The 16,220-nt window shown below is 38.7% G+C and overlaps 1 protein-coding gene across 1 annotated transcript in view; it reads left to right on the top strand.

The window, feature by feature from the left end:
• Positions 1 to 16,220, top strand: part of LOC136864533 (23 kDa integral membrane protein) — a 154,894-nt gene that overhangs the window by 54,532 nt on the left and 84,142 nt on the right. Inside the window, exon 3 of the mRNA XM_067141633.2 lies at positions 4,463 to 4,633. Within this exon, the coding sequence (XP_066997734.1) occupies positions 4,463 to 4,633 (171 nt within the window). The remainder of the gene's footprint in view (positions 1 to 4,462; positions 4,634 to 16,220) is intronic.

Raw genomic sequence — 16,220 nt, forward strand, 5'->3', positions numbered from 1 at the left:
GAGTATTACAGGCAGCGTATGCACAGCAATTTAAGAGCATGTATAAGGGTGGATGGTTAGAAAAAATAAAGGGATATTTGGAGAGGATAGGATTAGGACACCTGTGGGGGGAGGTTTGGTCGAAGACAGAAGTGAGAGGGATGAATATACTGGAAAGGAGAATTAGAGATATCCATAGGCAGAAATTATTGGGGGAAAGCAGACTAATAAACTCGCTGACGGTTTTGACAAAAACAGAGGAGATAGCAGGGTTGAATATTAGATACGTCGATAGCTCAAAACGGTATGGGATGATGTGGTGGCTTTTAGGTTTGCAAAGGAATACAGGGTGGATACAGGGGAGGGATAAGACAAGATGTGTACTTTGCGGAGATGTGAATGATGATTTTCACTTGCTAAGAGACTGTGAGGTAACGAGGGGGTTAAGACATGGATTATTGAGTGCCGAGCATCGGGAAATATTGGGGAGAGGGGATGAGAACGCAATCCTGAGATGGATTATTAAACAATGGGAAAAAGGGGGTGAATTGAACAGGTATTTATGTGCGACAAAAAAGGCATGCGAGAGTAAAATGAAGGAGAGTGAGTTAGAGGGTAGGCAGGGGAATAGGGGGTGGAATAGTTATGTATATAAGGGAAGGGGATAGTATGATAAAATTCTAATGGATTAGGGAATATAGGGATAGAGTACTTAGTTATGTGGAGTTGGGTAATGATACAGGATTGCATGGTCTGTTTGTTTTAAAGTTAGCTGGAATGCAAGTGCTGAAATGCTGAGTGTTGTTGTTTGATTTATTGATTAGGTGTAGGTCAGGAACAATAATGTGACGCAAGTACAGAGCACAATAAGGACACTGGATGAATATGTTTGAACATTTAGTGACTGCTGCAGCTAATGACTGATAGATATTATTCTTATTATTATTATCCTTATTATTATTATTATTATTATTCTTTATTATTTATTTTACTTTGCATGTGAACATGTATAGGGGCGAAGTCGCCTGTTATGTTCAATAAATGTATGTATGTATGTACTAACGCATTTTCCAGCTTTCCTCCGTAGATGAAGCTAGTGGTGATTCTTTTTTCCGTAACTCGGTATGCAATATACACCGCCAACATTTTCAATAAATCCTTGCCTTCATTATGTAAGCAATCTTCGATATTGTGCTGCTTAGTAAACTGATCTATTAATGCGTCAATTATACAACTTAAGTTTTCATACTCTGAATCAAAACTTTCCAAGCGAGTTTCGAATGATATTATGGCCCCATTAGTAAAAGCACAGTCTACTCGGTCGATGACATCTACAGGTAATATTTTACACTTTTCCCTGTTCCAGTTTCCGGTTTTAATTATGTCATTAGCACTTTTGTTCAGTAAGTGGGATTTTATTTCCTGGGTAAGTGTTGTGGACAGGTGATGGTCATAAAACTAACCTAATCCCCTGATCATAGAAAAATATGACTTTAAAACATCTTGATTACATTTCGATGCTAGCAGATATTGATATCCTTCAGATTTTAGGTTTTGTAAATAATACCTGAAAACTACGGATGGAAACCATACAGCCTATTTGAAAAAGTAGCAAGTCAAGCTTTCCAACAATTCTTGTTGATGAAAACAAGTCGAACATTTTATTTAGGATAACATTCTGTTCCTCTAAACTTAATGTTCCCTAAGCATTTTTGAACTTGTTAGTTGGAGGATCAGGAATTCTGTTATTAAGAACATCAAATCCATCATTAACCGTTTCAAAAAACTGTACTACATGCTCATTCCCAGGAACAATATAAGATATAGCCTCAGCCACGTTACCAGAGAGAAGTTCAGCAGCTTTCCTTACTTTTTGTTGTTCACTACCAGTTACTAGCAAATGGTGTTCGGTTATTTTGTGAGTGAATTTTAAGTCCCCAATTTTCCGGTACTGTACTAAGTCCACAAATATGTCTTTTGTAACAGTTTTTCCAGATTGAAGCGTGTGTCCTTGATCTAACAGGTGGTTTCTTATTAACTTAAGGATGTGAGGAAAGTCACAAAACGCCCAAATCACTCAGTCATCAGTACATGGATGTTTTATGGAAGACTTCTCTGGACTTATTCCCAAGTGGATGCTGAACTTTCGGTTGTATCCACCCATATCACTCACAAAAAGCCCTGAGACGAAATCCCATTCCCTCAACAAGTTTTACCGTTTCATAAAATAAATCAGTAATGACGGTCTGGTCGAACTGATAGTAAACCGGCTGTTTCCATTTACCAGTTAGACTTCTTATTATAATAACCTGCACATTTACATCTTCATCACTATCGTAGCGTATATGAGATTTAACTTTCGTGTCGTCAAAGCATATCACTACATCTCTTTTAAAATTATCGTCAATAATATTTCCTTGACACTTTAGTAGGTTAAAACTGATCTCCAAAAACCCAGCTGGAGTTGAGAATTGTGACAACTGTCGTGTTATTGTTGTTTCACTAGGGATGGGGTATTTTAGAGTTTATATAACCTATGACAAAGCTTTTTTGGAGATACACCGAATTGTAACTACATTGGCTACATCTTCAGGTGACCAGTTTGTAAATTTTCCCTTCAGTAAATATTGCTTTCGACATTTAGAAAAAAATTCCTCATAGATTTTGAAAATTTCCTCCAATTTCGTTATTTTATTTTGGGCTCATTTTAGATCTTCAGTAAGTAACTTGATTCTTTCTTTTAATTCTTCATTTTCGACCATCATGCCAGCTAGATCACACTTCAACGGCAAGTTGTCTTTATTCTGGCGTTAACTGTTCGTGAATTTGTCATTCCTGAGAAATGTCTTCAAGTTCACTTTATTTCTCTACTGGTTTGCTTATTAGCGATTCTAGAACATTTTACAATCCCGCTTTCGACGCGTGCATTTCTCTCTGAATTGTCTATTGATGCAGAAAACGTGGGAATGTTTTGGGAAGGAACTGTTCCTTTTTTTGTACCTGTCGCCGGAAATAGTTTTAAAAATCTGGTAATCTTAATCTAAAAGTCATAGAAGTCTGACGCCTGCCTCTAGAACCAAGTCTTTCGTATCTTATTGTCACTCGTTAATTTGCACGAATTTGTTTGTCAATTCTGCGAAGAAGTTCCTCAGAGATCACGAATGGTCTACCACTCTTGTGTTCGTTATGACCCATGAACAATGATCGTACCCACTTCACCACGTTTTGTGTAAACATAATGCTCTCACAAACACCGACAGTTTGCGCGGGAATTCCCACTGGGTGCTCATCCTTAGCATTGGATAACCCTGTGACGGAATGCACCTGCATCAGGCGGGATTCTGAATTTGTGCTACCATTTCCAACACGCATTACTCGAATAAGACTCGTGGAGCCGTCCAAAGAAGGTGAGAGGAAATGTTAAAGGATCAAGGATAGGTCTAAATCTAGCGCAGCCACAATACAATTTGTTAAAATATCTTATATTTGAATTTACACTTCACAATAATTATCGAAATTCATTTTCATCCGAACTTTATTGATAATGTGATATATACTGAGTAGTGCCCAAACAACTCAGAATTTGCTAGTGGTTCAACGTCGCACTAACACATCGAAGGTTTCCAGCGACGCAGAGTTGGGAAAGGGCTAGTATTAGGAAAGTAGCGTCCGTGGCCTTACTATCATAAACAGCAACAGCAAGGCCAGGATTTGACTGGCGTTAAATGGGTAACCATGGATAAACATCTTCACGGCTGCCGACGGTGGGACTCGAACCCACCATATCCCGGATGCAAGTTCACAGCTACGTGACCCTAACCGCACGGCCAACTCGCTCTGTTAGGGGATGAATAATGATCAACAATTTCAGCGGTACTGTCAATTAACAGTTTTCCTTTAGTTCCCAAGGTCGTGAGTTCGATCTCGGCTGAGGTCGATTGAATTTTAGGATGATCAAAAGGAATAACTATAACCTACGTTACTGACTTTCAGCACTTTAAACAATTATTCCTGTGGGGTAGAAATTTCGACACTCAGGAGTCTCGTAAAATATAAAGCAATTGAAGGGACGTGATTATGCTTTCGTAAATATTATAAACTGTTAACAGTCAGTAGCTTTATTGTCCGACTCCTTGGATGAATGGTCAGAGTTCCGGCCCCAGGTTCCGTTCCCGGGACTTCGAATCGCGTGTGCGACTCAGTTCGCCTGGGCGGAAAAGCGGAAGTAGAATAAGAAGAAGTCAGAAATTTTATTAAATAATATATATCACAAAGCGTTTCAGAGACTTTAATATAGTTTAATAAAATTTGTGACTTGTAACGGTTCATGTTATTTTGTAAAGAATTAATTTACAATCACGGACAATGCCTTCTTTAAAAACGCGGTTATGTTTAACATTATCATCATCATTATTATTATTATTATTATTATTATTATTATTATTATTATTATTATTATATTTTATTTTATTTTATTTTTCAGTTTGCGGTGATGCTGGGAATAGTTTTTGTGCTAGAATTAGCAGCTGGAATTACAGCATACGTTCTTCAGTCTGGACTTTCGGAAGTATTAATGAAAAACATGCTGGAGTCTATGGACAAGTATGGAACTGACCAAAGGCTGACTGAGTCCATGAACTTCGTTCAAGGTGAAGTAAGTATTTTCAGTATATTAAATGCACGATTTTACTGTCAAATTCAGCTAACATAGCTAAATGGTTAGCATGGTGGTCTTTGGTACCAGTGGTCCCAGGTTCAATTCCCGCCCGGATTGGGGATTTAAACTTGCATTGGTTAATTCTTCTGGCTCAGGGGCAAAGTGCCTTCTTCAACATAGAAATCATTTTAGGTAGGATACCATCCTTACAGACAAGCAGGTCGCCTGTAGGGCGTCAAATCGAAAGATCTGAACCAGGCCCTTACGGAGGCCACACACCATTGTTGTTATTAATATTATTCTTTCTTTCTTTCTTTCTCTCTTAATCTGTTTACCCTCCAGGGTTGGTTTTTCCCTCAAAGACAGTTTCCTGGAGCTTGAAACTTTGGGTAGGGGATACAACTGGGGAGAATGACCAGTACCTCGCCCAGGCGGCCTCACCTGCTGTGATGAACAGGGGCCTTGTGGGGGGGGGGGTTGGGAAGATTGGAAGGGATAGACAAGGAAGAGGAAAGGATGCGTCCGTGGCATTAAGTTAGGTACCATCCCGGCATATGGCTGTAGGAGAAGTGGGAAACTACGGAAAAGCACTTCCAGGATGGCTGAGGTTGGAATCGAACGCAGCTGCACTCATTTGACCTCCCTAGCCTGAGTGGACCCCGTTCCACCCCTCGTACCACTTTTCAATTTTCGTGGCAAAGCCGGGAATCGAACCCGAGCCTCCAGGGGTGGCAACTAATCACACTAAACACTATACCACAAAGACGGTTAATAAATTAATAAATTAATTATCTAATTAATTAATTAATTAAATAATCCACGACGTGAGGGCATTCGGATACATTGGCTCTGTGGATGATTCTCCAAGTGGGGTCGATGACCTTAGGCCCCTTTAAACAACAAGCATCATCATCATTGTCGATTCTCCAAGTCCAAAATACGAATAAAATCTATAGGCTCTAGTGGGATTCGAACCCACCAACCAAACGCAACTGTGTTAACAGCACCGCACTTAACCTACGACACTACGGAGACTCCAGTGGGTAGGTTTCCAGAAACTCTACTAGATGGACGACTACTTCCGCCTCGCAAATGCACACACGTTTTCTATCAGTATGCCATCGCTTTTAGCATTCATTTCATACCCTACTGAAAGCTCATTATTGGCACGTACTTGGTACATAACCGTATGCCTCTTTCATGCATTGTGTAAATGCCTGTCGCATACGGTACATGTTTTTGCAAAGGTAATGGTGTAATGAGTGATTAAAGGAGATTATTGCTTGGTATATGGCAAAGGAGAATAGACCATAATGGCACCAGCTGAAGTTCGGTGGGATGCCTAACAGCATGAAACGTCAGGCGCGGCTGACTCTCCCGGTATATTTAAGAAAAATGTAATAAATTAATTTATTTTTTTTATTTTTTTATTTCATTTCAATATAGGCACCTGAGCCAAGGCTCTTCTTGGTGCAATACAAATAAATGACAATGGCAGCTATATTCACAATCTGATTACAAAATAAAATACAGTAAGTATATAATTTAACATGGTGTAAGAGGTAAGATAGGACAAAGCTTCCTAACCATAATTACCATACTACTTCAGGTATTTAGTTACATTACTTTTGAAGATAGATAAAGTTGGTAACATTTTTATATTTTTTGGAAGCGAGTTATACATAGTGATAGAAAAATGCCAAAGAGAGTTTTGACCATAACTAGTGGAATGAATCTGATTGTAGTGAATATTATAAATAATTCTTGTTTCATAATTATGAATCTGTGAATTGGTAATTACTGATGTGTTTGAGCGGACTAATTTGTTTTGAATTTTATAGATCATAATTATAGAAGCCTTTATGCGGAGGTTTGGAAGTGATAATATATTACAATATTTATACAGATCTTTAGTCGGTGTCAGAATGGGCAGTTTGAAAATTATTTTTAGTGCTCTCTTCCTACGGACCTCTACCTTTCCAAATAATTCTTTATTACAGCATGCCCAGACATGTATCATATAAGAGATGTGGCTTTCAATAAGAGCATAGTAAATACCCTTCAACAACCCACGAGAAAACTTATATCGCAATCTACTGAGGATACCAATCACAGGGATAATTTTATTACAGATAGTCTCCACGTGATTACTCCACGACAGATTTTCATCTATAATCAGTCCTAGGAATTTAGTACTGTGCACTTTCATCACTCTTTGATTGAAGAAAAGCAGATTTTTATCCAAATTTAATACATATAAAGGTTTGTGAAACTTTATGTAGTTTGTTTTTGTTAGATTGATAGTTAATCGGTTGGAATTAAGCCATGTTTCAAGTAATCGAATATCCTGCTGCATATTTTGTTCAAGTTCATGATTGCTAGAGCCTGTATAAAAAATATTAGTGTCATCAGCAAAAATGGATAGTCTTCCATTTAATTTAAGGTGACCAATATCATTAATGAAGATAAGAAACAATAAAGGCCCAAGCACAGAACCCTGAGGCACACCAATTGAAATCACCTTCACATTACTCTGATTATTTGTTTCTAGCTATTTTAAAGAACCATTTTATCAAACGTGACTGTTATATTTTCCTTTCAATGTCAGAATTTTATTACCGCAAAACAATTCAGAAGCCTCTTCAGTTCAATGAATTTCAGCAAGCACAATTTTGCCTACAATTTGAAGTAGTTATGCCTTTCTCTGAACCCTGTCGATCGATCTTGGAAGTAACAAGAAAAGACCCTTTACGACCCCAAGATTTCAAGAGTTGAATGCTACTGCTGGAGCAGCTGTGGCAAATGACCGACGCTCGACGAAGTGACCAAAGCGTTCAGTGTGTATGTATGTATGTGCAACACGAGAAAATGACTGAACAGAATTTAATAAAAATCGACATGTAAGGTCGGAGAATAAGGCACTACATTTTAGATACCAATGCTGATCCACGAGAAAATAGGTAAACAGAATTGGATGCAAAGTGGTATATAAAGTCAGGGAATAAAGCTCTACAATTTAAGCTAAAAATAATGTTATTCGTCCTTTGTGAAATGGCAGTGACGGGGAAGACCTGAACTTCCATTCTCAAATATCTACTATTAATAATGTTATTGGCTTTACGTCCCACTAACTACTTTTTCAGTTCTTGAAGGTACCGCGGTGCTGGAATTTAGTCCCGCAGGGGTTCTTTTACGTTCCAGTAAATCTACCGGCACGAGGCTGACGTATTTGAACGTATTTGAACACCTTCAAATACCACCGTACTGAGCGAGGATCGAACCTGCCAAGTTGGAGTCAGAAGGCCAGCGCCTCAACCGTCTGAGCCACTCAGCCCGGCAATATCTGTTATTAGTGGGCCTATCAATAAATGCTATACCGTGTGATTCAGCGACCCCTTCCAATGTAGTTTTATGCAACCCATCTAACGTGCGACATGGTTTGGCGGCTATTCCCCTGCAGGTGTATTGTATGATACTAATGTCCAATGAGCACATTTTGCACACGATTCTGAACCCTGTCGACTCGCAAAACATTACGCCTTGAAATCATGTAGCGACGTCTTTTGACAATCTATGTTAATATGTCGTGCCTCGCGATCAGGTGTAACGAAGGGGGAAATCAATGCATAAAACTAGGCAACAGTGCAGTGGTCCACCTCTGTGGTGTAGTGGTTTGCGTGATTAGCTGCCACCCCCGGAGACACAGGTTCAATTCTCGGCTATGCCACGAAATTTGAAAAATTGGTACGAGGGCTGGAACGGGGTCCACTCGGGAGGTCAACTGAGTAGAGGGGGTTTGGTTCCCACCTCAGCCATCCTCGAAGTGGTTTTCCCTGGTTTCCCACTTCTCCTCCAGGCAAATGCCGGGATGGTACCTAAGTTACGGCAACGGCCGCTTCCTTCACTCTTCCTTCCAATCTCCCCCACCCCACAAGGCCTCTGTTCAGCGTAGCAGGTGGGGCTCCCTGCGCGAGGTACTGGTCCTCCTCCCCAGTTTTATCCCCCGACCCGATATCTGACGCTCCAGGACACTGCCCTTGAGGCGGTAGAGGTGGGATCCCTCGCTGAGTCCGAGGGAAAAACCAGCCCTCGTGCCACTTTTCAGATTTGGTGGCAGAGCCGGGAATCGAACCCTGGCCTCCGGGGGTGGCAGCTAATCACACTAACCACTACATTACAGAGGCATACCCATAACATTACCGGTACACTGACTATTGTTTGAATTTTTGTGCTTTGTCTATTCTGCTGCCACTCATCTCCGACAGATGGCATTAACGCTGCGTACCCCTTGAGCTATGGGGGTAATCTACCTTTCCTGAATATTGGCGGGGATTAACATACCATCCTCTGGTTCATACGCTTTAATAATTACTAGTACATGACACACTGGTTCATAGCATATTCATACTTTCACTCTTGTTGCGAATCGGAAATATATTCTCCATTTCCTTCAACCTCCAGCCATTGCCGATCTGATCACATTTTTCAGAAACTTCCAAATACTTCTGGAAATATTAATACTACCTTAACAGTGCCTCTCACAACAATACATAACTATTTTATAATCTTTTTTCCTTCAGGTCTCATACATTATTACCCTACGAGCTATATAATAATGGGGATATTCTATTAGTAAATTTAATACTTTATTGGCAAGTAAAACGAAGGCGAGCAATGCCGACGGGGATAGCCTCTGTTGTTGAGTCGTCATGCTGATCAACTGACTAATAATTATGGTCATTGTTGTGATTGTGTAAAATAGCTAAAAGTCCGCTCGGTCATTAGTCACCATTGATCAGGAGGATAATGAAGGTGGCTATCGAAATGAGAAGGAAAACGTGGTCACTCGAAGAATGAGGGAAAAGTGAGGTGTCTGCTCTAATATCACCGAGCTCAATGAAAACAAAATGTGATGGCCTGCAATGTTTGACTCACTATTGTTAGCTGACATGTTCTGCCACTTAACTGCCTCAATTATTAAAACAATAACCCGACAAAAGGTACGACAGCTAGTACTATAATGTATCATATGGGCTACTTCTGTTGTAGTATGATTTCATTGCGTTCCGTGTAGAATGTTCAATAAATGGTCAACAAAAATATAATCATGCACATGGTAAGTCAACGACAGGTACAACAGCTACTTTGGTTAGAATATTTAATACCATGTCGGTCATATCCAGAATAAGAAGGAAATGCAATTTTTAAATTTTCGTCACGTCTGTCCATATGTACGAGCATCACGAGAAAACGATTGGCCGGAATTTAAGGTTAGGGGAGAAGGCACTACAGTCTAGGCCAGGGATGGCGAACCTTTTCTAACTAGTGTGCCATTTTAGGTCTGGATTATTATTCTCAACTGTCTACTGTGCCACTTGTTATTTTCGTTTGTAATGGATACAACCACCGCCCCTGCCCCCACTCACCACCGCCACCACTGACTTCCATTCCTAATTCCAAATTATGTTTCATAATATGTTATTTACGTTATTACATATATATATGTATATATTGTAAAATACCAAATACATTTGATTGCATGTTTCATGGTCGTATTTTGCGAATACTGCAAAAATACTTAGTAGTTGTGTAATTTATGTTAGGTGCATTACTTGTCTTCAGAACGTTCATTGTAGAAAATAGCTGCTTGCAGGCGTATGACGACCCAAACAAAGTAAGTAGCGCAGTAGCAAGTTTATTCATGGCCGAAAATTTTTGTGGGAGGCTGTTCCACTGTTCAAGTATTAAGTTTCTCCAAATCTCGAAATTGGGATAATTTCTTGGCAATTATTTGTCTTACAAAATTCACAACAATAAATCGTTACTCACTAAGAATAATTACGCGATGCCGGCAATCACACACAAGCCAAACTTCACTAATTCACTGATATGGGTGAGCGAATTGCTCGTTGGCCGCATCTGACATTTATTTCACTTGACTTCCGGACCTATCAGTGTTGTAGTGTTGCCATAATGCACGTTCGAATTGGAACTAGAATTTAGATTTTCGGTACTTCTTTCTTAAACTTGAAACACTATGTACGATGCACGAGATATGTATAATCTATAGAACAAAACGTACATAAAAATTTTAATATGTGCATGTGGTGTGCCACCAAAATCATGTTCGCGTGTCACCTAATGACACGCGTGGCATAGGTTCGCCATCCCTGGTCTAGGCTATAAATAATTGTATTCACGGTGGGTGTAATAGTAGTTTAGGAGAAAGTCGAAAAAGGTAACATTCAACTATGACTGACCTGTCGAAGTCTCTCTCTTACGATTGATTTAGAATCTTATTTTCAAATCTTTCTATTTTAATACCACTTTCTGATAAAGTGAAAATTGAAGCAAATATCAGAGGCGGTCACGTGAAAATACAAGTCCAATAATCGATAACTAAATGTATGAAGAGTTGCTTGGAGATCATACCGGCAACGTTAAAGCCTTTATATTCATCCATCTGTCAGTACTTTTTGAATGTTAACCTGATACTTCGTTTTCATACTGGAAGTGTGTGATCCGTGTGAAGAAAAAGGAGAGCAGAGTTCTGAACTCAAAGAAAAAATGTGCTAATATCTCCATTTCGATCAGACGGGGCCATTCAGACGTTGCTATTGATCCACGAACTGAGACCCATGACATGAGCTACTCGAGTTACAAATGATTAATTCTCTAGAAAGAAGGGCCCAAATGTGAAGTAAATATTAGATTTTCTGTATGTGTCCGAGACCTTACCTCGGACATATTCTGAGTTGTGACCCACTCAGGGGCCCTGGCAACCCAGTCTACCGATATTATTTAAAAAGTCGCAGTGAAACATTCTCACTGGGACTGTGAGTGAGCAAGCCAGATACTAGCCTCATAAAATTTAACTAGTAAATTGGCAATGTTTTAACAAGTCTCAAACGTTCATGGACTTCACTCGATACTGTACCACAGGTCTACCGGGAACCTCCTATACGAGGTGAGATCCAAAGTTTACGAGACTTAGCGTATAATTTCATTGCGTGTTACACCAATGAACAACTATATACAAAGCATAACATTTTTGTTACTGAACACTTTTACCTGCGTTGGTAACACTTCTAGACGAACTGCTGAGAGCCATATTTTACAATCTTCCGTAATTACTCCCAAAAAGTGACTTTCACTTCATTTTCACATGCTCTTTTCATCCTTAGAAAGAGGACAATTCGCAGAGAATTAAGTCAGGTAACAGGCGGGTTGATGAAGCACAGTAGTTTTATATTTGGCGAGAAAATCTGAAACCTGTACGGACTAATATGCAGATGCGTTGTCGTGGAAAGAGTACCGTTGTCGAATTCGTCACATCTCAGTTCTCTTTCCGAGGATAAGAACAAAAGCATCTGGAAGGACACCATTTTGCACCGGCAAATGAGGTGAAAGTGGCGTAAAACGATGCATTATGGGATGGATACTAGGAAATGCCGATGCTACACTACAGCCTCTGATCCCGCTATTGAAGAGTCACCGTTCGCTTCTGTTAGCACTATGAGAGTTTTCGAAAGTATTTTACTCAAACGCTAACAAAATGTATTATGATACTGAAAATCTATGTTTCTTACTTTGCGGTAAGAATAGGACTAACAGAAGAATGGGTCTGTGTGCAAAGCAACTATTCTGATTAAAAAATGGAGGGATCATAGGATGCATTTCAGTCACCACTCCATTAATAACGTGGTAATGATTTATCGGGGTTCCTACATCATAAATACATAGAAGAAAGCCTCATCTGTAGTTGGCATCAGGAAGGGCATCCAGTCGTAAAAGAGTTGTATCAAGAAACGGGAGTAAGCGGTTGACATTCATACATATTAATAGCAGAATAACGAGTATGTGCCATTAAAGGTAGGTAGTTAGCTCGCGTGGTGCTCATCATAATCATTAAAGCGTCAAATCTCAATGGTTGGACACCGTGGTTAGCTGGTTCGAATTCCGTTGGTGTACTAATTTTCACCATCAGAATGTTGATACTTGCCTTGTGAGTGGCTCAAATCTTAGTGTGAGACTAGTTCACGGCACTTTGATTTCGATTACATACTAGCAGTGAAAAACCAATCACTTGACTCTTAGAAGATGGTATCTCATTTGTCAACTGTTACCGGTACTCTGAAATGAATAACAGAGGGCGTATGGCAGAGTACCAAAGGATGGTTCCAGTGTATGGGACCCTCACCAGGATTACTTAATTCAAGAACTGAAAAAATCCAAGGAAAAGCAGCTCGATTTGTTCTGGGTGACTTCCGATAAAAGAGTAGCGTTAAAGAATTGTTGCAAAGTTTGGGCTGGGAAGACAATGGTAGTGTAAGGCGTATGTTGTGTGAGCTCCGCATTATTATGAAAATGTGATGGTTTTGTGGGCGAGACAAGATTGAGAGTGGTCTCTTCTTAAACTGTTACACTGATTCATCTTCGATAATTATTTTGTTTGATCTTGTATACTGTAAGTCAAATACTGAACTATAATAGCATGTGTTTTTCATCATAACCTCAAGAAATAAACATTAGATCAGTGTAGCCAACAGTAAAATCTGGTCAAAGAATATTTATAGAAACAGTGACACTTAATCTCAAGGAATAGTGAAATACTTCCACTGCGTCCAAGTGTGAAATCTGTGCAAACAGTATTTATATAACCAGTGGCAGTCAATCCCAAGGAATACTAAAATATTTCCAATGTAGCCACGCATGAAAACTGTGCAAAGCGTATTTAGACAATCAGTTGCTGTCAATCTCAAGGAATAGTAAAATATTACAAGCTCCATCATCTCTCTTCGTGTCGCCAGTCTATATTCTCCGAGCTCAGTAACTATTAACCCCATCAAACAATGGATATGTTCAATACCTGTAAAAATAAAACACCTAGTAGGTCATAAAAAACTAACAGGATGTGATAAAGCATTTCATACAAAGTATCCAAATTTACAAAACGAGGACCTTGGCAGTTCAGGAAGTACAGCTGCTTATTGGAAATGTGACAGTTACACTGACAAAAGTAACAGTCTCCCAACAATCGGGCATGAGGGGGATACTCGCGTGGTGAGCAGTAACCAAACTGAAGGAGAGAGTGTTGTAGTAATAAAACTCTTTATTCAATAAAATGGATGATGAGTAAACTAAGTGAGATACAGGCAAATATAATAACCATGGAGAAAACCCATTTTTAGAAACAGCTCTTGGAGAAATGAAGTATGAACTTGTGGAAATGAAGCAGGGAATTGGATCGGTCAAGAATTCTCAGAAAGGACTTGAGCGTGTTCTAGGTAAATCCATAGAAGTGTGCCATGAAGAGTTAGACCGCAGTATCACACAACAACAAGAATATAATAAGGTGTTGCAAGAGTCCCTGGGGATGACCGAGAGTTTGAAGGATGAGAACATAAAACTCAAGAAAGAAAATATGGAGCTAAAACAGCATTGAATACTGTGAACAGTACTCGAGGGTAAATACAATAGAAATTCAAGGCATTCCAACACAACCTAATGAAAATACAGTGCATTTAGTGAAGGCTGTAGGTAGATCTCTGGACATAAATATTAACAAAGAGGATATTGATGCATGTCATGGCTCTCAAGTAACCCTTACTACCCGTCGTCTAATACTATCATCGTCAAATTCTGTCGTAGAGTACATAAAGATGAACTGCTGAGGAAACGCTGCGTGAAAGGGTACTTGCCGACTTTGGACTTGGGATTCACCTACAACAATCCAATTTATATCAATGAGAGCATTTGCTCTACCAGGAAGCGGCTTCTGACTCAATGTCACCAACTTCGTAGGTCATCTAATGTGAAGCCTCTTTGGACAAGGAATGGGCTAATCTTCATGAGACAAAGTGATAATTCACCAGTTGTCAATATTGTCTGTGAAAATACATCAGCAAATTCAAGAACACTATTAATATTGTATAATGTGTTTGTTAGGTAATGACTTTATAATTTATTATCTAAACGTAAGTGGATTCAGATCTAAAACATATACTTTATATGCAGGTAAATTATCTAATAATTTTGATATAATATGTCTGACTGAGACTTGGCTGAATGGTGGTTTACATGAATCAGAACTATTTGATAATAGGTATACTATACTTCGTAACGACAGGAATGCCCTAACTAGTTGCAAAAAAGTGGCGGTGGAGTCCTGATTGGTGTTAATGCGTCATTTAATGCAGAAATGGTTCATTCATTAGACTCAAATACTGAGTAAGTAGGGGTTAAATTTACCTTCAGCAGTAATAAGTACTATATCTGCATAGTTTACTTTCCTCCAAATTCACATTTAGATGCCTACTTAGAAATTTTTAGTAAGGTAGAACAATATTTGAATTTACTTGGAAATAACATTATAGTTGGTGACTTTAATATATCTGAAATAGTTGACAGTACGTATGATTTGAATAAATGAAGTAATATAACTCAAGAATTAAGCAGGGTATTACACTTTTCGGTTCTCCATTCTGTTAACAATGAACAGAATAGTAATAATAAGACATTTGATTTTGTGTTAACAAATTTATGACGCATACATATTGTTGGAGAAATTGATCCAATCATTCCAAAAGACGAGTATCATCCTCCTCTTCAGATAGTACTTAAAGTTAACTGAAATAGGAGAAGAGAAAATAATCATCATAGAAGGTATAATTTCACAAAGGCAGATTTCGAGAAACTTTACACTCTGTCGAAGGAAACTGATTGGATTAATATTAAAGAATGCAGAGATGTTAACTTACCCACGCAACTTTTCTATGATAAAATGTATGCTGTATTGGATCAATGTGTTCAGAAAACGAAAAGCTACAAAAAGAATCCCATTTGGTTTAAAAAAGGATATAAGTAATATTAAATTAAAATAAAAACATAGAAAGAAAAAAATTCTGAGTATTGCATCCATATACAGTATTTAAAACTCACATAGCAAAAATAAATAAAAAATGTAACTATTGCATACAACCAATATGTCCAGAAGATTGAAAATAACTTGAGTAATGATTGTAATGCAGTCTGGAACTTTATTAACATTAAGAGGAGATGCTTAAAATATAACTCACAGTTTGAGTTTCAAGGTTGTTTGTTACAATCACCAGACGACATAGCTATTTCAAAACTATATACTCTCAGGAAAAAGCCAAATATAATTTGGAATTTAGGTATAATGATCAATTAAATGAAATAGGTGTACTTAATATAAAGCATATGACTATAGAAGAATTTCTTAAAGCAATTGACCACCTAAAACAGAAGAAATCAGTAGGACATGATCCGTCAGCTGTCTTGGTTAACATCATGCGATAGACGTAAGTACCATGCTGTTTCTCTTCTGTACAAACTACTGCGAACAGGTAAACCAGATTACCTGAAAATAGATTTCAACTACCTCTCTCCTTCAGATAGAACACCCAAAAGGTCATCAATATGATCCCTGCTGCCCATCCCCACTCACCACAGTAGTATATATAACAACTCATTTGTACCGGGGACCATACGTTCTTGGAATTCTCCCCGGCTGTAATTAGAGACATAAACAACCCAAAGCTATTCAGAAGAATGTGATGGA

Source organism: Anabrus simplex, chromosome 2 (assembly GCF_040414725.1).
Source record: "Anabrus simplex isolate iqAnaSimp1 chromosome 2, ASM4041472v1, whole genome shotgun sequence".
NCBI lineage: Eukaryota > Metazoa > Arthropoda > Insecta > Orthoptera > Tettigoniidae > Anabrus > Anabrus simplex.